Source organism: Barbus barbus (assembly GCF_936440315.1).
Source record: "Barbus barbus genome assembly, chromosome: 8".
Lineage (NCBI taxonomy): Eukaryota > Metazoa > Chordata > Actinopteri > Cypriniformes > Cyprinidae > Barbus > Barbus barbus.
Genome location: NC_136736.1, coordinates 21994623 through 22022365, shown reverse-complemented (window position 1 = coordinate 22022365; position 27743 = coordinate 21994623). Strand labels below are relative to the sequence as shown.

The window sequence follows — 27743 nt, the reverse complement described above, 5'->3', positions numbered from 1 at the left end:
CCATCTGCTTCACGGTTCGACGTGTTGTGCTTTCAGAGATGGTATTCTACATACCTTGGTTGTAATGAGTTACTGAGTTATTTGAGTTACTGTTGCCTTTCTATCATCTCTAGCCAGTCTGCCCATTCTCCTCTGACCTCTGACATCAACAAGGCATTTTCGTCCACACAACTGCCGCTCACTGGATATTTTCTCTTTTTCGGACCATTCTCCGTAAACCCTAGAGATGGTTGTGCGTGAAAATCTCAGTAGATCAGCAGTTTTTGAAATACTCAGACCAGCCCGTCTGGCACCAACAACCATTCCACGTTCAAAGTCACTTAAATCCCCTTTCTTCCCCATTCTGATGCTCGGTTTGATCTTCAGCAAGTCGTCTTCACCACATCTAGATGCCTAAATGCATTGAGTTGCTGCCATGTGATTGGCTGATTAGCAATTTTGATACCAAGCAATTGAACAGGTGTACCTAATAAAGTGGCCGGTGAGTGTGTATATATGCTTTAATTGACGCACACACACACACATAATTACTGGCACACAGAAACTTGTCAACACTACCCCGCGACTTTTATTGTAATAAAATAGTTTCCTTACTGAATTGCATTATATTTCTCAGCAACGACGTGTTTTTGAAGTAGGACTAAATTCAGTGTTTCATTGTTTGTAGGGACAGACAAACAGATGCAGATAATTAACACGTGCACATTTCATCTCTCTCTCTCTCTCTCTCAAAATGGGCATATTTGAGAAAAAAAGTTGAGTAGTTTGCTTCACTGAATATAACCGTCGGTCATTTAACATTTCTTTCGTAAAACAGTTGACTAAACATTAAATGATTTGCACCTTCCCTCTTACCTCGCTCTCTTTCGATGTTTTCAGTCTTCGCGGTGCGCTCATGCTGCCTTCACGTGCTATCAGAATTATCGTAAATATGAGTTTCCTAATCGGAAATTGGACGTGAACGGCCTCTCTCAAGTCGTATTTACTACTGGGAAATTGGGTAATAATTTTGATACCTGAGGTTCCGAGTTGGGCGGGTCATAAACTTTAAACATGGTGGAGGGGACACCCATTTGTGCTGTCAGTGCTGTTCTCACAACAACTACATCCCTTTGTTTTGTTGCTAAAGTAGTGCTTTTATAGGCTAGATGTGATCGATCATTCGAAGCATATTGTATGTTTTATAAGCAGTGAAATAAGCATGTATTTGACCGAAATTCCAGAATTGTCAGCAAACTGCATGTATAGCGCAGTGAATGTTTATATGATTGTCAACCAATGGGATGCTACATTTCATTCTTTCCGACATTAAAGCACTTGAATAAGACAAGCTCGTAATCACGACTTCATAAGTGGGAAATAGGAAATTTCCGATAGCACGCGAAGGCAGCATTATGCTGCATTCCAGGCAGGTTTTTGAGCTTGTAAGTCACGACTTCAAACAACGACTCACGACTTTGTAGCGTTCCAGGCAAGTCACGCCAAACTTATTTATTTCTCATTTCTTTATTTATTTGTTTATTTATCTTTTTTTATTTATTGATATATTTCTCACCGTGTACCACTTGCATAAACACTGCATCTGTAGGAGCTGCCATTGTTTTTTCGCTGGCTATGTGATAATGTTGTGGGGGACGTCAGAGCACAGAACTGGGAGTACAAGGGTGGGAAGTCACGGGTTTGACTGCCGTTCCAATGCACTTTCACGGGTAGAAGGTTGGAAAAATACGGGTTACGGGTTGCCTGGAACGCAGCATTAGCGTCTGTGAATGCTAAACAAGCGCTGTTAGCCCGCTGAGGCAGAGCAGAGTGAAAATGTTACTTTTAAAGCTTTTTTTTCATCCTAACAAGAGTGCTGCATAATAGAGGACTATGGCAAGCCGTTTTGACTTTTATTCATTCTCAGAATATGAATTCTTGATATCAACAATTCAATTTTCACTAGTTAAAATGCTAATTCTTGATATCAGGAATTGGATTTCTACTAGTAACAATGTCTTGATATCAACAATTTAATCCTTGATATCAAGAATAGACATTTTGACTAGTAAGAATTGTATTTCTGATATGTGAAATTAGAATTTCAACTAGTAAGAAATTAATTATTGATTGATTGTTTTTGAATGGCAGCCTATGGTGACATTTAACTAGTGGAAATTTAATTTGTGATATCAAGAATTAACATTTTAACTAGTAAAAACGGAATTGTTGATATCAAGAATTCATATCCTGAGAATGAATAAAAGTCTAAATGGCTTGCCATAGGAGGACAGCAGATCAGTGCAAGAATTTCAAATAAATAATGAAATTTTATTCACTGTAATTTTAACCTTTAAATTATTTACTTAATTAAATGAAAATAAATGCTTTTACGATGTGAAATGAAATGTGAAAAGGGAGAAGAACTAGTTCGGCAAAAGGCAGATTCAAACTCAGATCATCGCATCAACTGCTACACGCTTTACTCCTACGAGACTGGAGCTGTTGTTTGACAGCCGTCTTTTGTAATGTTGTCTATACTTATCACACATTGATGGGCGGAGTTAATGTAAATAGCCTCTGCCAACAAGGCAGGCTATTTGCACTTAGTCCGATTCCGGTATATATCACACATAAATCTGAAAAAACGAATGTAGCCAAACATATAGACCAAGTGTAGAAACAAAATAATGAACCATTTTCTATTTTATTCAGTGATTTAGCAAAATACAGGTTAAAATTCCGGTATTAAAATTTGCCAATATGATCATTTCTTTTCAGATAAAAAAAATGATATAATAGTTTGTTTTAATACAAAAAAATATGTACATTTTAAATGTGCAAATATAAATGCTACATGTGACATGTTTACAGTTCATTCTGGTCCTTGAATCTGATTGGCTGAGGCTACATTTACACTAGTGCGTTTTCATTTTAAAACGGCGTTTTAATATCTGTTCAACAATGAACATGATGTTATTGTTTACAATATGCCATCGTTTTCAAAAGTCTCCGTTTTGGTCCGTTTACAATGAAATGCAACCAGTATTTTTAAACTAAAACGGGGTCTGCAGCGTTTTCAAAAGTCTCCTCAAAAACACTGGAGTAGTGTAAACGACAGGCATAACCGTAGCAAAAGTTATGCGTTTTAAAATGAAAACACACTAGTGTAAAAGTAGCCTGATAGGTCTTTCCAAGATCCCCCAATATCACCACGGGAACTGATTCATCATTTATATCATTCCGCTTGTGGTATTTCCAGAGCCTTCCAGTAGCTTTGGTATTTCTCACAGCAAGTGTCATGGTGGACTTCTAAACCCTGCTCCTGTTGTTGTGTGACAGAGTTTTTTAGGAGAGAATTTAGTTGTTTATTTATTGAATAACAATGTTAACTGTCAACTTGAGATTTGAATCCGTGCCGGAAGGAAGTAATTCTGCATACAAAATGTTTTTTTAAGACACTGTTGTAGTTTCTTATTCATTTACACATTTTTGCCGTTGAACTGTTGTATAAATTCAATATCACACTCGTAGCCATCTGATATGTGACCCTGGACCACAAAACCAGTCATAAGGGTCAATTTTTAAAAATGTATATTTATACATCATCTGAAAGCTGAATAAATACGCTTTCCATTGATGATTTGTTAGGATAGAACAATATTTGGTTGAGATACAACTATTTGAAAATCTGGAATTTGAGGGTGCAACAAAATCAAAATACAGAGAAAATTGCCTTTAAATTTGTCCAAATGAAGTTCTTAGCAAAGCATATTACTAATCAAAAATTATGTTTTGATATATTTACAGTAGGAAATTTACTAAATATGTTCATGGAACATGATTTTTGGCATAAAAGTAAAATCAATAATTTTGGCCCATACAATGTATTTTTGGTTATACTTAAAGTGCATATTGCAGGTTAAAAAAATAAATTCAGATGAATATATCATCTTCATATGAAATATCATATGAACCATTATTGCAGGATTTGAAAAAGGTGTGAGGGCACAAATTTAGAAGAAAAAGTGACGCTTTCCTTGACAGTTCACAAAAAGCGTTTTTTTTCAACATCGCGTCATATTACGTCACGAGAGGGAGTCCTGTGCCGCGCTCTGTTGGCAGTGTTGCCAGATTGGGCGGTTTTGAATTTGATTGTGTGGGTAAAAATTGGCTTGGGCGGGTGGACAAAATTTGGGCGGGTTTGAGACCAGTTTGGCAGTTTTGAAAAATGTGCATTTTATAGACTAATTATTTAACAAAACCCAAGTGTGCACATACTCCATTCAATTAATCATCGTGACATTATTAAACGTTCCCACTCGTGCTTGTATTGACAATACGCGCTTAGCCAATCGCAAATGATAGCAGCTGCAGCCAGCACTCAGCGGGAAATATAAGGAATCAAGAAAGATGCCGAAGTGGGCAAAATATAAAAAAAGTTACAGAAAGGAGTGGGAGAGTGATTCGGACCTGAAGTCATGGATAACGCCATCAAAATCGGATGATAGCAAAGCTCACTGCAAATTCTGCGACACGGAAATAAGGGCCCACTTAAAGGATTTGAAGGACCATGCCGAAACTAAGAAGGACAAGATGTGGTGCCTGCCCACAGTTAAGCAATTTACAGTGAGTAAAGCTAACTTAAGTAGGCCTACTATTTGTGACGACCAGAAGCAACGTGAACTCCGCATAGCAACATGCATTGCTTGCCACACATCAGTTAATGCTGTGGATGAATTATCGGACATCCTGAAGGATGAGACCGGAGCGTTCCAGATGCACAGAACCAAATGTTTGGCTGTCATTAAGTCAAGCTCTGGCACCATATTTTAGAGATGTACTTCGATAGGACATTGGTAACTCACCTTACTCCCTTTACTTGGACGAAACAACCGACATTTCTGTAAACAAGTTACTTTGCATATGCATACAATATCATTCAAAGAAACACAATCGGTTTGTGAGCACTTACTTGGGACTGGTCAAACTTTTGGACGCTAATGGGATTGTGGATGCCATCATCGGCTTTCTGCAAGCCAATGCGCTGGACATAGCAAATGTGGTTGGCATAGCAACGGATGGAGCAAGCGTCATGGTGGGGAGACAACATTCAGTGTATATGCTGCTCAAGCAGAAACAGCCTAAATTACAGTTAATCAGATGTGTATGCCATTCTCTGGACATTGTAGCTCAAAAGGCAATGCAGCAGCTCCTTAGCAATATTGAATACATGATCAGGGAGACTTGTAACTGGTTTGCGCATTCATCTAAGCGCCAGAATGACTACCGAACTCTTTGAGACCGTTAACAACAGAGGTTGTCCTTTGAAAATGCTTTCTCCGAGTTCCACCCGCTGGTTTGTGACAGCAGATTGCATTGACAGAATTCTCGATCAAGAAGATGCACTTGCTTTACATTTCAGTGTGGCAGCAAGCTCTGAACACTGCTACGCAGCGCGGCTTCTGAGTGAAATGTACAAGGACAAGACCAACAGCCTTTACTTGCATATTCTCCGTCCTTTACTGCTGGAAATAAAGGCTGTCAACAAATATTTTCAGTTGGATAGCCTTGCAGTTTTCCGGGACCTCGACCGGCTGTACATGTCAACACTGAGACGTATAATTAAGCTGAGCGTTTTCCTAATGAATAATGAACAACAACTCAGAGACTTATCTAAAATCCTCTAGTATATACCGCTCACCTAAAGATGCTGACCTGGGGACCACATTCTGTCAGAAGTTGGAGGCAAGCACCCTGTCACCGGAGAAAAAGCAGGCGGTCTTAACATGCTGTATAGACCTCATGCTCTCTAACCATTAGGCCACGACTTCCGACTTGAAGCAATGGAGGCCAGCTGTTATGAACCACCTCTACTGGACTGCAGCTTCCACTCCTAATGGAGATGGAGATGTGATGGAGGCCAAGTGGAAAAGCATGGTCAGCAGTGAATGTGATCTAAACTTCTGTTTGCTTCTCCCAACATATGCATCAGTCTGAGAGAGGAATACTGCAGGTCACCACAGGCTCCACGAGAACGCAGCACCGTCTTGTCTTCCACTACACCTTATCCTCTTTCCAGATCCCTCCAGAGGATCAACAAGATGAGGCTGTTGGCTTGTATCTAGCACAGCATTCACAGTTTAACACACGTTAACTACACATTAGTGTGATACCCAGACTGAAAGATTATGTTTTTAAATGGGTCAGATGGTATATTTTTCTTTTGGTAGTATATGTTTGGTGCATCTATATCTATCTATATCTATCTAGTTTTCAGATGCGGAAGTAAAATTATCTCACAAAAACGACTCCAGAAGCTTAATTCTCTAATATTATCAATCGCAATGTGCTCCAGCGTTTCTCTTTGCTTTTCAAGGATGTACTGTTTGGCTTCTTTAACATACAAAAGGAATAAAATAATGAATATTTTATTATTAACCTATTATTACTTCTTGCAAATTTTCATATTCACCACAGTAAATTCACTCATCAAAATCCTTTATTTATTGTTTTTAAAAAAGAGGCTCAACAGTATATCCAAACCATTTCATCTTCCAAGAATCTTAAACCTCTTAAAACAGTTAATTTACTTAATATTTTTTAATTTATTTTGTTAAATCTTTGTTTTGGATTATTTACTTATTGTTACATACGCCTAGAAATGGTGCTTTGCATGTAGTCACCTCTTTTTACATAATGTTGATTTTTTATTTTTTTTATCTTTGGCACCTTGGCATTAATACAAATAAAAAAAAAAAGACTCCAGAAGCCTTAATAGCATATTTTAAAGTAAATTTGAAAGAAAATCTAGTTCCTCCATTATTTTCTATACATCGACTCACTGGAGTCTCTAACCTGGAATATGCCATTTAAGACTGGTTCTGTGGTCCAGGGTCACATATCGCTCTACATCAGCATCGCTCATGTAGCCTACAGAATGAAACACTGCTAAATAAATATATTTAACATTGTTATTAAATGATTCGTTTTTTTAAATATGGTCATCATCATTAAGTGGTAAGAATAATTTGTACCTGGTGGTATGTACTGACAGGAACCTGATGCATTAACCAGGACGTTGGTATGGAAGGTGGCATCAAACCTCTCATCAGCACTGCAGAGAAAGAACAGAACAAAGTTCACTCAGAATATTTTGCAACTGCATTCCTCAAATGTTTGCTGCCCTGTAATTTGCATTAACTAACATACATTGGACAATCAAATATTAGTTATTGTCTTCATACAATGTAATCAGTCATGATGCAACTTAAAATAGCTTCTATCCCTGTAGCTCTCTGCAGAATAATATGTCTTTGTCCTTTTGTGTTTCTCCTACCTCCCACAAGAATAATGTTCTGTTGATTAAAATGTCCAATGCAATTGACATTGTGGTTACATGGAGGCAGTCCAGCAGTTGAATTATTCAAAAACCTATTCATAATTAAAAATGCACACCAACGCACCATCAGCAGTATGATTAAGAAATTAAATTCAGGTAAAATCTTAGCAGGGACAGAGGCGTTTGATAATACCTTTGTAAAATAATGTCATAAATCCTCAGTGACATTTAGGACTTATTAGTATGTAGGTAAACAATATGGTTTTAAATATGTCATAGTAATTATACACATTGTGACCTTTTATTTGTCACATTAGTCATTTAATTGGTATTTGGACAGAGTTTGTGTAAGGTTGTACATGTGTGTATGTGAGTGGGAGTGTAAAATGGGAACACACAAATATGCATCATGTATATGCTGTATGTCCAGTACACTCCAGTGTGTTTTTGTGTATAATTGTACTCTTTACTTCAGGTAAGTGAAAGTGAAAGTGACGTGACATACGGCCAAGTATGGTTACTCATACTCAGAATTTGTGCTCCGCTTTTAACCCATCCAAAGTGCACACACACAGCAGTGAACACACACACACCGTGAACACACACCCAGAGCAGTGGGCAGCCATTTATGGTGCGGCACCCGGGGAGCAGTACTATGGATGCTAAAGCAAAAATGCTGAAATATGCATATCATGCAATATGCATGTTATACATTATGAAATTGTAAGCACTATGTGGCATCATATTTACAAAGTCAGCATGTGCCAGCATAGGTCTGGTTGAAATAAAAAAAATTCAGCATTTAGACATGATAGCATTTATTAATATTTTTAATTCAATTTTATTTATAGATTTTCACTTTTAATTATGCATTTGTTTTTTTATATTTTTATTTAGCTTTAATTTATATCTATTTTAGTTTTAGTTATTTTAGTATTTTAACTTAAATGAAACTTATAGAAATGCTGTCATGTAACCAAAATAAGCTTAAAATATTGTAATGATGGCGCTGAGGAAGAGTTAGAATCCATTCGCAGAAGTTTATTAAAAGGGGTTTCAACAAACAGAAACGTGAAGTCAGGTAAGAGGTCTATACCAGTATCACAGTTGAGTCCGTTGATACACACAGGGGCAATCCAGAAGGCGGAAATCAGTAGGCAGGCAAAGAGTTCGTACACAAACATCAGTCCAAACGAGCAAACAAGGCAGAGGGTCAACAGGCAGAGTTATACACAGCAAGGCAATGAGAAAGACAATGGTAAACGTTTGGTAAGGCAGGTAAACTGGCAATACTTCGCAGTTTGACGTGCTCAGTCTCTGGCTTATAAAACAACAAACAGGAAGTGGCAGCAGAGGGAGTGGCAAGCAGTCAGTACTCTGGTGAGAGCTCTCTCTGCTGATTTGGTGTTACAAATATAATATTTTATTTTCAATCAATGAAAAAAAAAAATATATATAATATATACATATATATATATATTTTTTTTGGATTTTACTTATTCTTCACACTGTTTTATTACTGGCTTTGAGCTAAAAACACAAATACCATTATGTAACTTAAAACAAAATGCAAATATTGTAATCACTGAAGTACTGCCCATTTGTGATATTCTCCTATGACATTCCTTTGAATCTTAAAACTTTTCTTAAAAATCTTTTTTTAAAGTCATAAAGGACAAAATCCCAATCAAAGTTCCATAACATGATTTTAACTGTCACTGCTCTTTGCTGTCGGACAAAGATGACCTTTCAGCTGCATTGCCAAGATAATAATGTCCCTAATCCTTTCCATTCTCAGAAAGCTGTCCCTTTTTTTAATGGTGGTTTGGCAGATTACAACCTACCAAACTGAAAGGAGCCTGACTGGCTAACAGCCATGGTAAAAAATAAAATAAAATAAATCTCACGTAATGACAGAATAATTATTTTGACAGCAATTAGCACAAGAACCAGCCTGCAAATGACCAGTTTGCCATACAAATCACCTGTCATGCTCACAATGAGGCTTTTGCTCAACATAAAATATCCATTACATGCCTCTAAAAGAGTAACTCAATTGCTAATCAGTCATGCAGTCAAGTCAAAACTATGCAAAGTTAACCCATTATTAGAAATAGTTGATATTTTTTGACAAGTAATACTTACACTTGGCATTAATTATTCACCTGGATAAATGAAGTGTAATAGTATGTCTAAATAGTTCAACATACAGTATTTAAGTAAAAAAAAAAAAAAAAACGGAACCTAAAATGTGTATAATAAAACTGGAATCTTCATTTCAGCAATTCTATGGCACTAGTGTCAATGGAATCACTTACAGCTGGTTGTATCTCCTCCTCTCAATCATTGATGTAAAATCTCACTGAGAGCAGTATTAAAGAATGAATGTTCTTTAGTTAGTAGCTGACGTCATACATTCAGTTTTAGTGTTAATGTGGACAACAGGTGGTTCATTGTGTAGCTGAAGAAAAGAATCATCTCTTTGACATTATCCTCTTGGCTCTCAGAGATAACATTAAGTTGACAACTTTCCATTGTGCACTGAAGCATTCTCCATGAATCTTCATACTAAAACAATCCGCAGACACATACAAAATAATCAGATTCATACCAGATACTAATCCACTCTACTCAACACTAATCCAATCTATTCTAAAACAAATAGAATCAATGGATGATCACACTTCTTTTTTAGCTTCTGACACATTTACATTATATTGCTTAACTGGCACAGATGTCTCCAGTTTAATGCACAGTGGCATACCACACATATCTTTGAGGCCCCCCACAAAAGATTGTGATGGGGCCCCTCCCACCAGCAGTGATGTCATGTATGAAAATTTATTGTGCACCTGCTGCAACATATTACTGAGTCTGTCTCCCCCATTTAGATAACTGATATATGCAATGAATTATCATTTCATTGATGCGTTTATTGAATAATGTTTATTCGGGCTGAAATCCCTGCAGGAAAGTATTTAGTCTATGAACGTGGAAAATTTAAAAAACTAAATTTAAGGGTCGAAATATCTGTTTAACAATTACACGTTACCACTGTTTACAGTGGGAGGTAAATGCTTAACTTAAAACTTTGCGCATTGCATTCATATTCTGCACTCTTGATACTTTAATATCGCTGTCTTAATGCATAAGTCATGTTAAGAGTAAAAATATCTATTTCAATTATGGTGCCATTGTCGTTGAAGTACAGTGTATATGGCAAGTGAAATGTGTGAGAAATTTGATTTTAATTGGTTGTTGTTTTAAAACACATTAAGAGTTTTTCACGCGCATTTCCACTCCACTGTACTACATTTACACCACTGGCACCACACCATCCATCCACATTAAATATTTTAGCTAAATGCATCCTGTCGTGTCTTTAGAGGTTTAACCTCTTTCGACTCATCCTCAGAGTCAGACAGCACAGTCAGCATCTCTGGATGTTCATCTCTTAATATATTCATCTTAACATGGCATGATGCTTTAGCTACAGTTTTCTGCCAAGAGGATCATTGTAATTGGCTGAGTGGCCATGAGCGATATTTTAAGGTGTGCATGATCTGGCAGAATTCAGATGATGTAGATTAAAAGCTCTTTACATATTTTCCTCAAACAGCAAGTAAGTTGTTGTAATGCAGCTTTAGGAAGAGGTGACACCTGTCAAGCTACGACAAAAGACATTTGCATAATGCAGATTTATGAAGCCTGGCCATAGAGAAGGCAATTACTGCTGTCAGTCACTGACACAAAATACAGCTCCCATTTCTCTCTATCATACAGGCACATTTAGTAGCAATTCTAATTGTCCATGACAAATGTGTTAAATTAAAACCAAATGATTATCGAGAATATGAAGTTATTTTTAGGGTGGTTTAAGGTGGAAATAAACTGTTTGCAGAGCACATGGGACCAATCTAGACCAATACAGTAATGAATAATAGAACATGCAGGTCATCACTTTAGTAAGTGAATAATAACTAATAACTATACTAAGTTGGAAGATCTAAATCTTCAATACATTTCCTTCCTTCTACACATCATGCTTCTTAAGTCAAACAGTTTTCTTGTGATTGGCAAATGTTGTAAAGCACCTTGCCACAGTTTCTCCTGTATTTTATTTGTTGTGTGATACATTTATGAAGGATGTCAGAGTCAAAAATAAGCATTTTAATTTTCATTCATATATGAATGAACACAAGAGGACCTGGTAATGTTTCCATTCAATTTGTTAGTGCAGTTGTAACACACAAGATGTTCATTATTGGTCTTATTAATGTTGTACCATCAAGCGATTTTGATGCAAAATTCGGAATGGTTTGAACCCTGCTGTCACGGTGCACACACGAGGAGGAAACAGGAACATGCAGACGAGGATGTAAACTCAAATATATGTCTTTAATGAAGACATCAAGACATGTTAGGACAAGGCAAGGCAGACACAGCCAGGAACACCGGGGAGTAACGAATAGACCAGACGAAATCTAACTGAACAGACAGGACTAATATACAAGGGATAATCATAGACAATTAGACAAACACGGCTGGACAAGAATTAACTAATAATCACACTAGACGAGGACAGGAAACAAACCAAATATGGACACAAGAGGCAGGAACACATGACACACACGACAGAGGACTGACACCTGTCAAACACATTGTACATGCACAAGTTGCAGTTTCTTTCAAATCATCTGGCATATTCTTCCAGCCAGATTTGTTTATCTTTATCAGATTGTTTATTGTTTTGTTTTATTTACCACTTTTAAGAATAGTGAAACATTTTTAGTAACTCACCAAATGTTTTATTACATTGTCTTTCAAGCCCAGTAATTTTTGTCACTAATAAAATCACCCAGCTGCAATATGCTCTATAATGAGTGTTGCACACAAAATCTGGCACACCATATGTAGTTGTAGTTCTACTATGACAAGTTCATTTTAATTATTGTACTCAATCCAGATCATATAATAAACCTGGATTACTACTCTTATTAAGACAACACCAAGAACAGGCCCATCAATACAAAATGACACCCTGGTTTAAAGATCTGCTATAATAGAATTACACATTAGCAATTTAAATGATGCTAGGAATATTGATCGATTGATTGATTGATTGATTAATTGATTGATTGATTGTCAGAATACACAGACATTTTAGAATGGTTGTCAATAGAAAAACATTAGGAGGAACTGAAGGGAAATACCACTGATCATCTTTATCACTGAAATTTGTGGCAAATATTTGTAATCATGCATTTCTGCAGAATACACACAAAAGACTATGATGTTTGAAAGAACAAAAAGAAAGAAATGGGGGGGATGGAAGTCTTGTAATCAGTGCAGTCCATTATATAAAAAGAGGGTGGTGGTAGGGAAAGTGAATCTGACCTCTGAGCATCTCTGTCTAAATAATACATAACACTACATCTGTCCTCTGTCAGCACACACAAACACGGCCAACTCACAGCATGTTTTATATTACAGATAAGGGGGCATTAAGTGTGAAGTGAGAGAGTGATTATGTTGGGATTTACACTGCAAATATAGCACACTGCTATGCACAATACATTACAGTTTTTCACAATTGTTTTGGCAATTTTTCTTAAAATTCTAAGTGCAATTGTCATAACTGTTTGCTGGAAATTTCAGTTTACATGTAACACATTTCTAGAGATAAATGTATTGTACAAATTTAAATGTATTTAGTACTGTTGCAGCTGCTGCTGTTCAGAGTTGTGACATTCCTCCTTGTTCAAAAATGGTAGTGCTTGTGCTGGGCAAACTCCATATAGAGCCTATGCTTCCAAACATTGTTGATTGATTGTGATTCTTATTTCATTACGATGGCAAGGTTGCAAAGAGGCAGAAAATGTCCAGCAAATTTACTGAAAACATTCCAAAAGTTTTAGAAAATTTACCAAAGTTTTCTAAAGTTTCCAAAAAAATCCTGGAAAGTTTCCAACAATTCTGTAAAGCTTCCACCCATTTGGCACCCTAATAGCAAGCCATTTGCCAACTTAGTGGACATTTTGGCGAATTTGCACACGTGCCAAAACACATGCAATTTAAAATCTGATGTGAACAAGAAACTAACTGTTCGGATATCTGAACTTATTTTTTTGAGAAAAAAACATACAAACTGAAATTCAATAACTGAGCCAAAGTGATTGAGAAAAACTGTAATATAATATCTACAGAGTGTAGTGTATATATCTGCACACATTTCAGAGTCATCATCTATTCCGAATGATATCAGACTATAACATGTATGTCAGCAAACACTAGCTCTTGACTAGCTCTTATAAAAAATTCTGATTTCTTGGGAAAAAATTGTTCTAAAATATAAAACAAGAAGCAAATATGACAACACCTTGATTTTCACAATATGTTATCACTGATTACAGCATGTATGTGTGCATCAGGACAGGAAAAGACACTTAAAATGAATTGCACCCACCCCTGTTATTTCCCCACATTTTTTGAACAGTCCTCTCTTGAAATGAATCTCTTAAAGTGCCCCTATTGTGGATTTTTGAAAATTACCTTTCATGCATTGTGTGATACAGCTCTAAGTGAATGAAAACATCCTGCAAAGTTTTAAATCTGAAAGTGCACCGTGTATAAAGTTATTGTCTCTCAAAAGAAAGAGTCGACTCTGCATCATTGAAACGAGTCATTTTTAAAACAAATCCCAAGCCGTTTCATGATGTCAACATGAAACATTAGCATATTGCCTGGCCACTTGTTGATCTTTTCTGAATGAAAATGCAAATTCATTCTGATGCACTCGTACATGCTTTAGTGTGGAAAGGTATGAAAGATATCACCAGTTACAAAACACCACCCCCCAGCACTCCCCCAGGAGAATCAACAACTGGCAGACAATCTGAATGCGTTCTTCTGCAGGTTTGAAAAAACACCCCACATCCGCCCCGAACACCTCTCCACACAACCATTAACACCCCCAGCAACCCCCCTTCCCCCACACCTGCAATTCAGATCAGTGTAGATGATGTGCGCCAGGTCTTCAGAAAGAATAAAAGAAGGAAAGCACCAGGCCCAGACGGTGTGTCACCAGCCTGCCTAAAAACCTGTGCTGACCAGCTGGCCCCCATCTTCACACAGATCATCAACAGATCACTGGAGCTGTGCAAAGTCCCCAAATGCTTCAAACGCTCCACCATCATCCCTGTCCCAAAGAAACCCAAAATTACTGGACTTAATGACTACAGACCTGTGACTCTAACATCTGTGGCCATGAAATCATTTAAAAGACTGGTTTTGGCTTATCTGAAGGCCACCTCCACTGGACCCGCTGCAGTTTTCCTACAGAGCAAACAGGCCTGTGGATGATGCAGTGAACATGGGACTGCACTTCATCCAGCAGCATCTGGACAGACCAGGGACTTATGTGAGGATCCTGTTTGTAGACTTCAGCTCCGCTTTTAACACCATCATCACGGAAACCCTTCAGAATAAACTGACACAGCTCTCCGTCCCCACCTCCGTCTGTCAGTGGATCAGCAGCTTCCTGACAGACAGGCAGCAGCTAGTGAGGCTGGGAAAATTCTCTCCCCACTGCTCTTCTCCCTCTACACGAACGACTGAACATCTAAAGACCCCTCTATCGAGCTCCTAAAGTTTGCAGACGACACCACACTGATCGGCCTCATCCAGGACGGTGACGTGTCTGCTTACAGACAGGAGGTTAAAGTGGAAGTAAAGCAGTCAGTTAAGTTTACATTATTTAGTAATGTATTAATGTAACCATTTTAAGGAAAAAAGGTGTTTTGTTATAGCATTGGGAGCAAGGGTGCTGCCATCTTGCAGTACCACAGCATGTGACATCACGGGGTTGGTGCGCTCCGGTGGCCAGTATAGTAATATTAGCATTTCTTTATATTTTGAACACAAATTTTATTTTAAAACACAAATGATTTAGTTTTCACCATCATTTGGATGAATATTCAACATCAAACTGTCTATATGCAAAGTTTTGATCGCGGTATCCCAAATATTGTTTTCATAATGCGAGGCACAACTTGACTAAACTACAAACAACAAAACTAAACCAAAAAGACTCAAGCTTCGTTTTTTTAACCTTCCAGTGACAGCCATTTCTTAATTTATGCCAGGAGTTATGTAAATGAAAAACAAAGCCGAGATCGATATGAAGCTTGAGTCTTAGACCTTTTTAATGATGTATAGTTTATGAAGTTAATTGCATTCTTTTACATTAAAACTAGCAGTAACTCTGAACTAATGTAAACAAAGAACGCTGTGCGCTGGCGTCCTCCCACAGGTTAAGAGATTTTAAACAAACACTGTTAATAATGAAACAATTTTATATTTTGCAATTCTTTATTTTTGGTTGCAAAACTTATTTTTTTCTCGCAATACTTTATTTTCTTTTGCAAAACTTTATTTTCTTTCACAATGCTTCAATTCACTTGCAAATATATATGGTATTAAATTGACTCCATAGGTAACAGGACTGAGTGAAAACCTGGGGACATGACTAAAATGTGTATTTTATCGAAAATATTATACATTTATTTTGAAATAAATGTATTTAAAGCACAGATGGGATATGGAGGTACACAAAAATGCAAAATCAAAATGATTTCTGAAGGATTTTAACATTATATTATATAAACATTATATTGTGGCGGGAGGAGCAAACGACAGACACAGTGGGCGTGGCGTCAGGCCTCAGAGAGGTTTTTATTAAACATAATAAACAAAATGGTGTCCAAGGGGAAAAAGTGTCCAAAATAAACAGGGGATCTGGTGTCCTCGTCGTGCTGCGGGGTACGTGAAGGAGGGCAGTGTTCAGAAAGGAAGGGTCCAGGGAAGGGGCGGAGTCCGGTGGCCACACACGCTCCCCTCTCGGGTCCGGGAGCGAGTGGCGGCGGCTTCGTCCTACTCCTTGGCCCCCGGAGCTTCTGGGGGATTAAACGGCCCGGCATCTTGGCCCGTCAGCCGTAACGGGTGCGGCAGTCTGTCGAGTTCCTGGACCCACGAGGACACCAGCGTGCATGCACGGGGAAGAGACCGGTCTCCCGAGGAGAGGCGCGCTCGGCATTTAAACGGCGGCGGTGATGAGGCTCTATTCACATCAGGTGCGCCTCATCACACGCCGTCAGCCCTGGCTGTTTCAGCGCCCCTCCTCTCTCACACACCCACTCCCGTCGGGAGCCTAGTGAAGGGCAGTGAATACGGGACGGGGTGGTGATGATAATAAGGGGGGAGGCAGCCGACTCGTCACAATATTTAATGTTCAAATGTAGCGTTAGACACTGGGGACATGCACAAATGCTATATTTTCAGTGTTTTAGGTAGTTTTTAATAATTTTTTAAATTATATATTTTAAATTTGCAGTTAGATTAATGTGCAGGACACTTTGCTTAATTATAAAATGTATTTTATTGTTAATTTTTATGCATGTTTGTACCTATAATGTCATGGGGACAGAAATGGCACCCATTCGGAATCGCCCAAATGCATATTATAAGACAACGCAAGTGTTTTTGTTTTGTTTTTTACCTTGCATGCATGTCAACCTGTTGTTGGGGATTCCAAAACCAAAATATGAACCTTTCATTACCCATAATAGGGGTACTTTAAAGACACAAGAACTTTCATCCAACCACTGACACTGCATACCATTTCTTTGAGACAGACAGACAGAATAAAAGGGTTTGAAATAGTTTTTCTGTATTATTTCACTCACGTTGTCTCTCTTGAACTCTTTCTTTCATTGTTCATTTCTTTTCAGAAGAGTGACATTGCCATCATCAGGAGTTGATGATCTATGGGTAAAGCAGCTTAATGATGTGTGTAATTCTCTTCTCACCTCACTAACTTCTCTGTCTGTATTCTTCTCCTTTCTCTTTTCTTTTAGTGGTATTCAACTTAAGCTGTATGTTTGCTGTAAACTTTGTTTTAATCACCTCTGTAAAATGATCTGGACATCTGCTGATCAAGTAGAAAAGGGTGTGGAATATATTAGAAAGAATCCACATACATTGGATTAAATGATGTTTTATTAACAAAGTTTGGGAGGAGCATGTCAGATACTTAGCCAAATGAACACAAGAGGAACGCACTCAAGTTAATCAACGCACAGGTATAAATACAGCTTATAGACTTACCTCTATCCATTGATGGTTAATAAGCATCCCTCCATAACCCCTTCTCCACTCTTGAGTTCTTACCACTTGAGTTCTTACCACACTTATACGGGGTGGCTACTCTGGGTTCGGGCCATACCCGAGCTCGGAGCCCTTCCCCAGGACAACACACCAACTATGCATTACTATACTCGCCAAATACGCATTACTATGCTCCAGCTAATTATACGTAAGTGTGAACTCGTGAAAGATGGGATGTGATAAAAGCAATGTAGCTAAATGAAGAGGATCAGAATAGTCTACTTTACATTGTTAAGGTTGAATACTCAGAATCAGATGTATGTTTATGCACAAGAGATGTATCTTGGTGACAGACAAATAAAATAAAAGGTAAGTGAGTAAAAACTATTATATAAAAAAACAAGAGGTAGATCTAAGAGATACTTATATAAGAGATACTTATATGTTAAATAAGTATACAGGTGCATCTCAATAAATTAGAATGTCGTGAAAAAGTTCATTTTTTCTTGTAAGCTATTTCAAAAAGTGAAACTTTCATATATTTTAGATTCATTGCATGTAAAGTAAAACATTTCAAAAGTCTTTTTGTTTTAATTTTGATGATTAGAGCACGAAAGTCAAAAATCAGTATTTCAAAATATTAGAATATTTACATTTGAGTTTCAATTATGACCATCCCTACAGTATAAATGCCGGGTATCTCTTGTTCTTTGAAACCACAATAATGGAGAAGACTGCTGACTTGGCAATAATCCAGAAGACGAACATTGACGTCCTCCACAAAGAGGGTCACAGAGTCACAAAGGGTCATTACTGAAAGGGGTGGCTGTTTACAGAGTGCTGTATCAAAGCATATTAAATGCAAAGTTGACTGGAAGGAAGAATTTGGGTAGGAAAAGGTGCACAAGCAACAGGGATGACTGCAAGCTTGTGAATACTGTCAAGCAAAGCTGATTCAAACACTTTTGAGAGCTTCACAAGGAGTGGACTGAAGCTGGAGTCAGTGCATCAAGAGTCACCACGCTCAGACGTCTTCAGGAAAAGGGCTACCAAGCCACTTCAGAACCAGAGACAACGTCAGAAGCGTCTTACCTGGGCTGTGGAGAAAAAGATCTGGACTCAGTGGTCCAAAGTCCTCTTTTCAGATGAAAGTAAATTTTGCATTTAATTTGGAAATCAAGGTCCCAGAGTCTGGAGGAAGAGTGGAGAGGCACAGAATCCATGTTGCTTGAAGTCCAGTGTGATGTTTCCACAGTCAGGGCTTCCATACCACCTCAGCAGTGCCACAAACTGATCACCTCCATGCCACGCCGAATTGAGGCAGTAATTAAAGCAAAAGGAGCCCCTACCAAGTACTGAGTACATATACAGTAAATTAACATTCTTTCCAGAAGGCCAACAATTCACTAAAAATGTTTTTTTATTGGTCTTATGAAATATTCTAATTTGTTGAGATTGAATTGGTGGTTTTTTGTTAAATGTGAGCCTAAATCATCACAATTAAAAGAACCTAAGACTTAAACTACTTCAGTCTGTGTGCACTGAATTTATTTAATACACGAGTTTCACAATTTTTGTTGAATTACTGAAATAAATTAACTTTTCCAAGACATTCTAATTTATTGAGATGCACCTGTAAATAGTGTGTTGGGTATTGCACATAATTAATTGCACAATGAAAGGGAACAATGATGACAATGGTAGATCAACCCCTCTGGAGATTAAAACTGTTAACAAACTAGACCAGACAGTGACTATGTTTACATGGACATCAGTAATCTAATTATTTATCTTATTCTGAATAAGACAGTATGATTAAGGTGTTTACATGAGTTGCTTTTAGAATAATCCTTTTATGTTCCCGTTTTACTTGTTATAGTACATAGATCGATTAATGGCACACGTCATTACGTCACCACGCGACGCCATCTGATGTCCCCTCCAGAATTTCATGTATAAATATATAGTTCATCTTCATTATGATGCCATATACAGTTTTGGGTGTTTCATTTTTTTATTTTTGAAGTGCAGTTAATTATTTGTAGGTGCATACAGACAGGCCCGGATTAGCACAGTGTAGTGCCCTAGGGTGACCACATTTGAAGTGCCCCCGCCCCCGATCAATAACAAAAATATATTTTTAAGTTCTTGGTAAGAAAGAAAGTCATAAAGGTTTAGACGATAAGTAACTGATGACAGCATTTTCATTTTTAGATGAACTGTCCCTGCTTTAGCATTCTGCAAAAATATAATAAAGGACTTTATTATGCATGTTTGGGTGCTGTGAAACATCACATGTGGACCATTACCTGTGTCAGCATGCATGACGAAAGTTTCTTCATGCTACTTAATGACTACTTAGAATTAACAAAAATCACAGCACCATATCCACACAGATATGAGACACATCAAAATGTGTCTATGTAAGCTCGATAAAGCTCTGTTTTCTGATATGTTTTAAGGGCTTTCTCCTGTTGAGATCAGAGCTCCTGTATTATTAAACAGTCTCTGTCCCTGTCGGCCATCATTCAACACAGAGGAAGTACAAATTTACTCTTAGTCACTTCATGTGTCTGTTAGCGTAGACCGTCCAAAGAACAACTGATTGACCAAAACAGTTTAAATGTAATCTACAGTACATAAACAGAACATAAACTACATAATACATCACCTGTTCTAATGTTTGTGCATAATTGAATGAATACTCCTGATCCAGACCTTTGCCCCCAAATGCCAACTTTTGGTAACTCCTCATCTCATTACACATTAGATGTACTTACTATAGTAACAACAGTAAATTGTAATAATTACAAGCAACTTACTTAAATATGTAGGTACACATTATTAATATTACTCAGTACTTAATTGTATATTTACACTGTGACAAGGACACTTTAAAATAAAGTGTAACCCCACTTTTTTATACAAACCATGACCACATCAGTTGAATCCTATATTCATGTATCATTGTGCTTTGTTTCTTGACAACCAAAGGATTGTTTATCTTGCCCTAAGATTAACCGGTAACACTGTATTTGACAGTGTCCTCATTTCATTTGTTACAGGTACTTGCTATAGCAATTACAAGCAACTAACCCTAAAGCAATCTCTCATCCCAACCCCATAGTAAGCACACATTGTATATTGATATTACTCCATATAAAAATCGTCTCGGTTAAGTATGTAACCCTCGTTCCCTGAAGGAGGGAACGGAGACGTCACGTTGGATGACCGACGAAATTAGGATCTCGCCAGAGAGACCAATCCACTTCGAGTGTAACTAAACGAGCCAATGGCCATTGGCATGCGATCATTGCATCCAGCTGCCGCTGATCACAGCGTGAGTATAAGAGGCAGCAGGTGCACCGCATTAATTCATGCTTTCGCTAAGGAGCCGAGCCAGCTCAGCGGTGGTACAGCGACTGTGGCGACGGGATGTGACGTCTCCATTCCCTCCTTCAGGGAACGAGGGTTACATACGTAACCGTCGGATGACCGACGAAATTGGGATCCCTACCAAAGCGCCACAGAAGCTGCCCATTCCAGTGCCCTGTGTAGGCCTCCTGATCCTTCCTATAAGGCAGACGATAGGACTGGGCTCTACACAGAGAAAGTCAACTACTGTTGTTCCTTGAGCAACCCAACAGTAGGACTTGGATAACACTGGGAAGTGTGCCCTTCCGCTTGGAAGAGGCACATTGCGGAGTCACCTCCTCCCAGAGGGGGTTAAGTGACATTTAGACATGTGAAGTAACCCCGTAGGGCCCTATTGCACATGGAAGTCTCTGAGATGGCTTAGGCTCCATCATCAGAGATGGCAGAACGTGGTCTGCCAGGGGAACACGGCTCTAATAAGAATACACATATGGGATCCCAGCAGGGTCTCTCATATGGGCACTAGGCTCACACCAGATCTCAAGAATTCATTGGCTGAAAGGCCTGGCGCCAGACGCTCTGCCACGTCTGGACGCCGGAGTGCTGGAGGACTCGACAGGGTTTGCCTGGTTAAGGAACTCTCTGGAGAATTAGGCGTAAGGACGCTGCAAGCCGACTCTGAGCCGGGCCTCTCAGTGCCACTACCCGTTTGAGGTGAGAACACAGGAGGAAACCGGTTCGACACGTAGGCTAAAAAACTTAGCGGACGTGTTGGGAGCAGCTCTACAGATGTCTGCTAGCGAGGCACCAAGAGCCAGCGCCCAGGACGATGCGACACCCCTAGTGGAGTAAGCAATCAACCTGAGCGGGCAGGGCACACCTTGTGCTTCATAAGCCAAGGTGATGGCATCCTCTGCTTGGAGACAACCTTCCCCTTCTGCTGTCCTCCGTAACAGACAAAGAGCTGTTCTGAGGTCCTGAAGCTCTGAGATCTATCCACGTACTGTCGCAGTGCACGTACAGGACAGAGCAAAGATAGGGCTGGGTCTGCGTCCTCCAGGGGCAGCGCTTGCAAGTTCACTACCTGGTCACTGAAGAGAGTGGTAGGAACCTTGGGCACATAGCCGGGCCGGGGCCTCAGTGTTGCACTGGAGTCAGCCGGCCCAAACTCAAGGCACGATTCGTCGACCGAAAATGCCTGCAGGTCCCCCACCCTCTTGATCAAGGCCAATGCAGTGAGGAGTAGGGTTTTCATAGAGAGAAACTTCAATTTGACTGACTGTAAAGGTTCAAAGGGAGCAGTTTGTAGGGCTCTTAGCACCAATGCCAAATCCCAAGAGGGTAGGGAGGGAGCCTCGGTTGGGAGTAGAACAACTGGCAGTGGGTGGTTTCCGGAGATGCAAGCAGGTCTACCTGAGCAACTCCGAACCGACTCCAAATCAGCTGGACCGCCTGGGGATAGAGTCTCCACTCCCCTGGAAGTGCTGCTCGAGACAGCTTGTCGGCTGCCCGATTGAACACTCCAGGGATGTGGATGGCACGAAGGCAACTCAGATGCTGAACTCAGGTGGCGAGCGAGTTGCGACATGCGACGGGAGCGTAAACCGCCTTGCCGGTTGATATACGCAACGGTCGCAGTGTTGTCCGTACGGACCAGAACGGCCTTGCCCTGAAGGCGCCCTCTGAGGAGGCTCAAGGCAAGGCGTACTGCCAGCAGCTTGAGGCAATTGATATGCCAAAGCAGTTGGGGACCCGTCCATACCCCTGACACTGCATGCCCGTATCCAGGCATCTGGATACCTGCTCCAGGGGCACTCCTGTCCGAAGGAACGAGGGATCTGACCACGGGCTGAAGGTTTTGCGGCAGGCCAGTGTAATCTGAACCCGGTGAGTACCACGTTTCCACGCCCACCTCGGGATTCGGCCATAGAGCCAGTCCTTCAGGTCGATCGCTGCAAATCAATCTAGGGAACCGACGCACTCGAAAATGCATTTCTGCATCAACATCTCGAATGGCATCTTGTGCACGGTTCAAAACTGCCAGATCCAAGATCGGTCGTAACCCACCGCTTTTCTTGGGCACAGTGAAGTAAGGGCTGTAAAACCCCGACCTCATATCGGCTGGAGGGACCGGCTCTATCGCGTCCTTTGCCAGCAGGACTGCGATTTTCCGCACGCAAGACAGGGGCATCGATGGCCTTGACTGAAGTGAACCGCATGCCCCTAAACTTGGGGGGACGCCGGGTGAACTGAATCGCGTAGCTGAGTCTGATGGTCCGCAGGAGCCTCCGAGACGGACTGGGGAGCGCTAGCCAGGCTCCGAGAGACCGTGCCAGCAGGACCAGCAGGGCCACCGACGTACCAGTGGAGGGGCAGCGAGGTGGAACAGAGGGACCCGCCCTGGGGCCTGTGACGGCCTGGCCTGTGATGGCAGGGGGCGGGGTCTGGGTGTGTAGTGTAACACTCACCTGATTCCTCCTCGTGCAGGAAGAAACACAGTAACCCAGCTTGAGGCTTGTGAGAGCCTGGCGTTTGACGACTTGAAGCGGGGACTCGAGTGCTACCGCCCTTACCTGGTTCCACGAATGGGCAGGAGTGGTGCTCTTGGGCAACCACCCGCTGCCTGGCGAGAGAGGAGGAGGGAAGTGATCCCGCTCTTTTATTGATGTTTTGGGGAACAAAAACTAAATTAAACAAAATATTCTCCACCCGGCCCTCCCCCGGGGGAGGGAGTGGTGCGGTCACCATCTCCTGACAAGCAGTCTCCTCCATCTCTGGGTCGCCTGTCTCAGGGCCTCTTGCACCTGTGCTTGCCGCCAGGTTTGGGGGGGGCCTGGACGGGCTGGGCGTCCTGCCTGCGACCGGCTCCACGACGCTGCCTGGTGGAAGGTTGCTGCGGCTGCGTGGGAGCGGGGGCAGCCGCAGGGGGGCACCCACGGCGATGAGCAGGCTGAGGGGCTGCCGCCGGGGTGGAAGCAGCAGGTTTCGTCCGGCGCATGATGTGCTTAATCGCCTCAGTCTGCTTCTGTGCTGCCAAGAACTGCTGTGCAAAGCTCTCGACAGTGTCGCCGAAGAGGCCGGTCTGTGACATGGGAGAATTCAGGAACTGTACCTTCTCTTGCTCCTTCATGTCAGCGAGACACAGCCAGAGATGGCGCTCCTGGACCACTAGCGTGGACATCGCACGACCCAGAGACTGTGCGGTCACCTTCGTTGCTCGAAGCGCGAGGTCCGTCGCAGCACGCAGCTCATGTAGAACCACCAGGTCGTGACCACCCTCGTGCAGGTCTTTCAGGGCTTTGGCCTGCTGGACCTGCAGTAACGCCATGGCATGGAGGGCAGAAGCCGCCACCCCACAGGCTCTATAAGCACTGCCAGTTAGACCTGACAAATACTTACAGGCCCGTGAGGGGAGACACTGGTCACCCCGCAGGGTGGTAGCGGCTGTTGGACACAGTTGCATGGCCACAGACCGCTCCACCGAGGGGATGCCCGCGTACCCCAAAATGGCCCCACCATCGAGGGTGGTGAGGGCGGAGGAGCCACAAGATTTGTGTCGGGCAGTGAAAGGTGCCTTCCACGATCTTGTAAGCTCCTCATGAACTTCCGGAAAGAATGGCACCGGAGGGGGGCGCTGAGAACCAGCGCGACCCCCACCGAGAAACCACTCGTCCAGCCTCGAAGGATAGGGACGTGGTGGAGGATTCCACACGAGCCCGACATTCTCTGCAGCCCGGGAAAGCATAGCCATCATCTCTGGGTCTGGCTCGGCCAACGCTACCACACCCGAAGGGGGCAACGCAGTCGAGTCGTCATCCCCGGAGAGAGAGAGAGCTCACCCTCAGATGCAGCGATCGACATCTGGTCGTCAGGGGGAGCAACGAAGGATACGGGGGGTGTACCCCGCTCTGCAGAGGTCCCAGCCCGCTCCGACGGCAGCCCCACCGGCTGCGGAACGCTTGAGGGGTGAGGAACTCCTCTTGGGGAAGCCCTCACCGTAATCCTCAGACCGGATGCAGCAGCGCACCAGGTGCCGGGCCGAACGCCGGATCGCGGCAGAGGCAGAGGGACTCCGCCATGTTTGACATAGCAGAGTCTATTACGCAACTCCGAGATGGTCATGTCCCCACAAGAAGAATATGAACCATCCACGAAAGCCCCCTCAGCGTGCTGGATGCCCAGACACGTGAGGCAGCGATCGTGACCATCCTGAGGCGCCAGGAAATGACCACACCCAGAAACGCACGGGTGATAAGACATCTTAAAAAAGACGGGTGTTACTCTTTCAGAGAAATGCTCTTTCAGAGAAATGCTCTTCTAGTGCTGAAGCACGCAGGGGAGCTGGCCACCGCACACTCCTAGTGTGGCTGTCAGCAAGAAGACGATCTTTCTCTCCCGTCCGACGTGACCACCGCTGCTGCGCCGTAACGCCACACTCGCTCGCAGAACACTCTCTGGAAGGGGAGAGCAGTAGCTTCACCACTACCGCTCGGCTCCGAAGCGAAAGGATGAATTAATGCGGTGCACCTGCTGCCTCTTATACTCACGCTGTGATCAGCGGCAGCTGGATGCAATGATCGCATGCCAATGTCCATTGGCTCGTTTAGTTACACTCGAAGTGGATTGGTCTCTCTGACTCGGAGTGACCGACTGAAAGGGAACTAGAATTACACACCCTAAACTGAAGTGTAACCACTTATTCTTACCACTGAAGGTACTTTTATTGTATTGCTGCTGCTGCTGTCTTAGAAAATCAATAAGCCACTGGAGTGTGTTGTATGTGTTGTACTGTGTGAACAGCCTCCTGTGGCTTATTGCTTTACTGAAATAAAAACGATCATTAGGCAGGTTTAAGAAGAACACACTATTTGTGGGCTCCAAGGAAACAAAATTATATAAATGTGACAATGTGTCCTTTACCTGTTATACAGCAGAATATCAGGTGTCCAGATCTGATTGGATGGGAAACGCAGGGTCTGAACACCAGGATAGTTATCAGGGTTCCAGCTCAGATAGACATCCGTCCATGCCTGAATTCACAAAACACACATCAGATTCAACACCATTAAAATGCTTGACTGCTAAGACACAAACAAATTGGACACACAGAGCCAGAAAACACAATCACACAGCTGTGGTCTTCCCAGGGTACACACATGTAAATTTACCTCTGGGAAATAAGAAGAGAACATAAATACACATAAAACACAGAGCAAAGGCATATGCATATGCAATACAAAGCTGAATATAACACAATATGCTAAAACGAAAGATAAAGATGCCAATAATTAAAATTCAATAAAGTCACTAAAAATCAAGCTTTTTAGTATGAGTAATGTGTGTTGAACATTTCCCTTCTTTGTGCCTGGACTCCACCTAATCCCTTTTCAGAGGTGTAGACGGCCCTTGGCTATATTTTCTATGGCCTTAAGTTGCCTCCCCGCTGTATTAGAGGGCAGGATAATATGTGGTGCCACTGTGGATTTAGCATAATATATTCTTTTTTTAAAGCTTTCTTAAAGGTCCCCTGAAGTGCTTTGAAACGCAGCGTTATTCTATGTGTTGACGTCATTTTAACTGAAACAGGAAGACAGGGCAGGACATATCAAGCAGCCCCGCCCCTTTTTAAAATAGCCATTAGCTATATATATCACAGCATTGGCTAAAGCCGTTCAGGGCCGTTGAGCTCCGTAAAGCCGCATTTGACAGGGTATGACAGCCACAATCTCATCCATATTGCTATAAAATATAGCATTCTGTGTAGAATTCAAATAGGTCCAATACGTCCGATCCGCTCCGTGCTATCGTGTCTCTGGACCGGAGCAGAGTGTGTGTGCGGTGCGGTGGTTAGCGTGACAGTGCGAAACCAGACTTCTTTTTTCCCTCAATTGGAAAGCATATTTACACTGTCTGAATCGTTCCCTGTCCCCTATATAGTGTACTAATCCGGAAGAACTGTGGCCAAAGGATGGTCACACCAAATGTTGATTTAATTTAGTTAATAGAGGTTAATTGATAAAGAAAATATATTTATAACATTATTATTGACAGCATCCTCATTTTATAGCATTTTACACAAGTGCCTAAAACTTTTAACAGTACTGTAGCTTCTTGAAGCATCTTGGAGACGTTCCCACAGTTCTTCTGGATTCAGTCTGTCTCACTTTGTTCTGTTTCTTCATGTCATTCCAGACAGACTAGATGATGATCAGATCTCTATGTGGAGCACTGGCTGTTGTCAGACTCCTTGTGCAAACAAAAATCTGGTAACACTTTATTTCGATAGTCCACTTTAGACATTCTACTAACAGTATGTAACTTTGCAACTACATGTCAACTAGCAGTCATTAGAGTATTGGTAGATTGTCTGCTTAATATCTGCTAACACTTTATTTTGATGGGTCCACAACATACAACATACTGACTATGAGAAACTTTGCAAGTATATGTCAACTAATTCTACTAACCTTAAACCTACCCTCCTAAGAGTTAGTAGACATGTAGCTGCAAATTAATGAGAATTAGTTGACTTGTAGTTACAAAGTTACTTATAGCTAGTAGAATGTCTAAATTGGACTATCGAAATAAAGTGTAACCAAAAATCTCAATGGATTATTACAATTAATCGCTCAATGAATGTTTGTAAATGTAAACTAATATTTCCTACTGACACACTACAGCAAAGATAGAAATAACTGACTTAAAACCATTTTTAGCTGGTGAAAATACTAGTGTTCTAATAATTTTGTCCTCCACTGTAAACACGGATCAACACACATGCATAGAACGCATCAATTATGGTCAATGGAAGCACAAACATATTTGCTTAGGGCAAGAATAAACAAGGTGTGTTCTTGCACATCAAGCATGCACATTTAAATTT

At 41.1% G+C, this 27743-nt stretch overlaps 1 protein-coding gene across 1 annotated transcript in view; it reads right to left on the bottom strand.

Annotated features, from left to right (window-relative positions):
- LOC306873987 (neuronal acetylcholine receptor subunit alpha-7-like) overlaps positions 1 to 27743 on the bottom strand; it is a 75915-nt gene that overhangs the window by 6975 nt on the left and 41197 nt on the right. The window contains exons 4-5 of the mRNA XM_079423627.1: positions 25781 to 25890; positions 7017 to 7096 (exon numbers count right to left, since the gene is read on the bottom strand). Of these exons, the coding sequence (XP_079279753.1) occupies positions 7017 to 7096; positions 25781 to 25890 (190 nt within the window). The remainder of the gene's footprint in view (positions 1 to 7016; positions 7097 to 25780; positions 25891 to 27743) is intronic.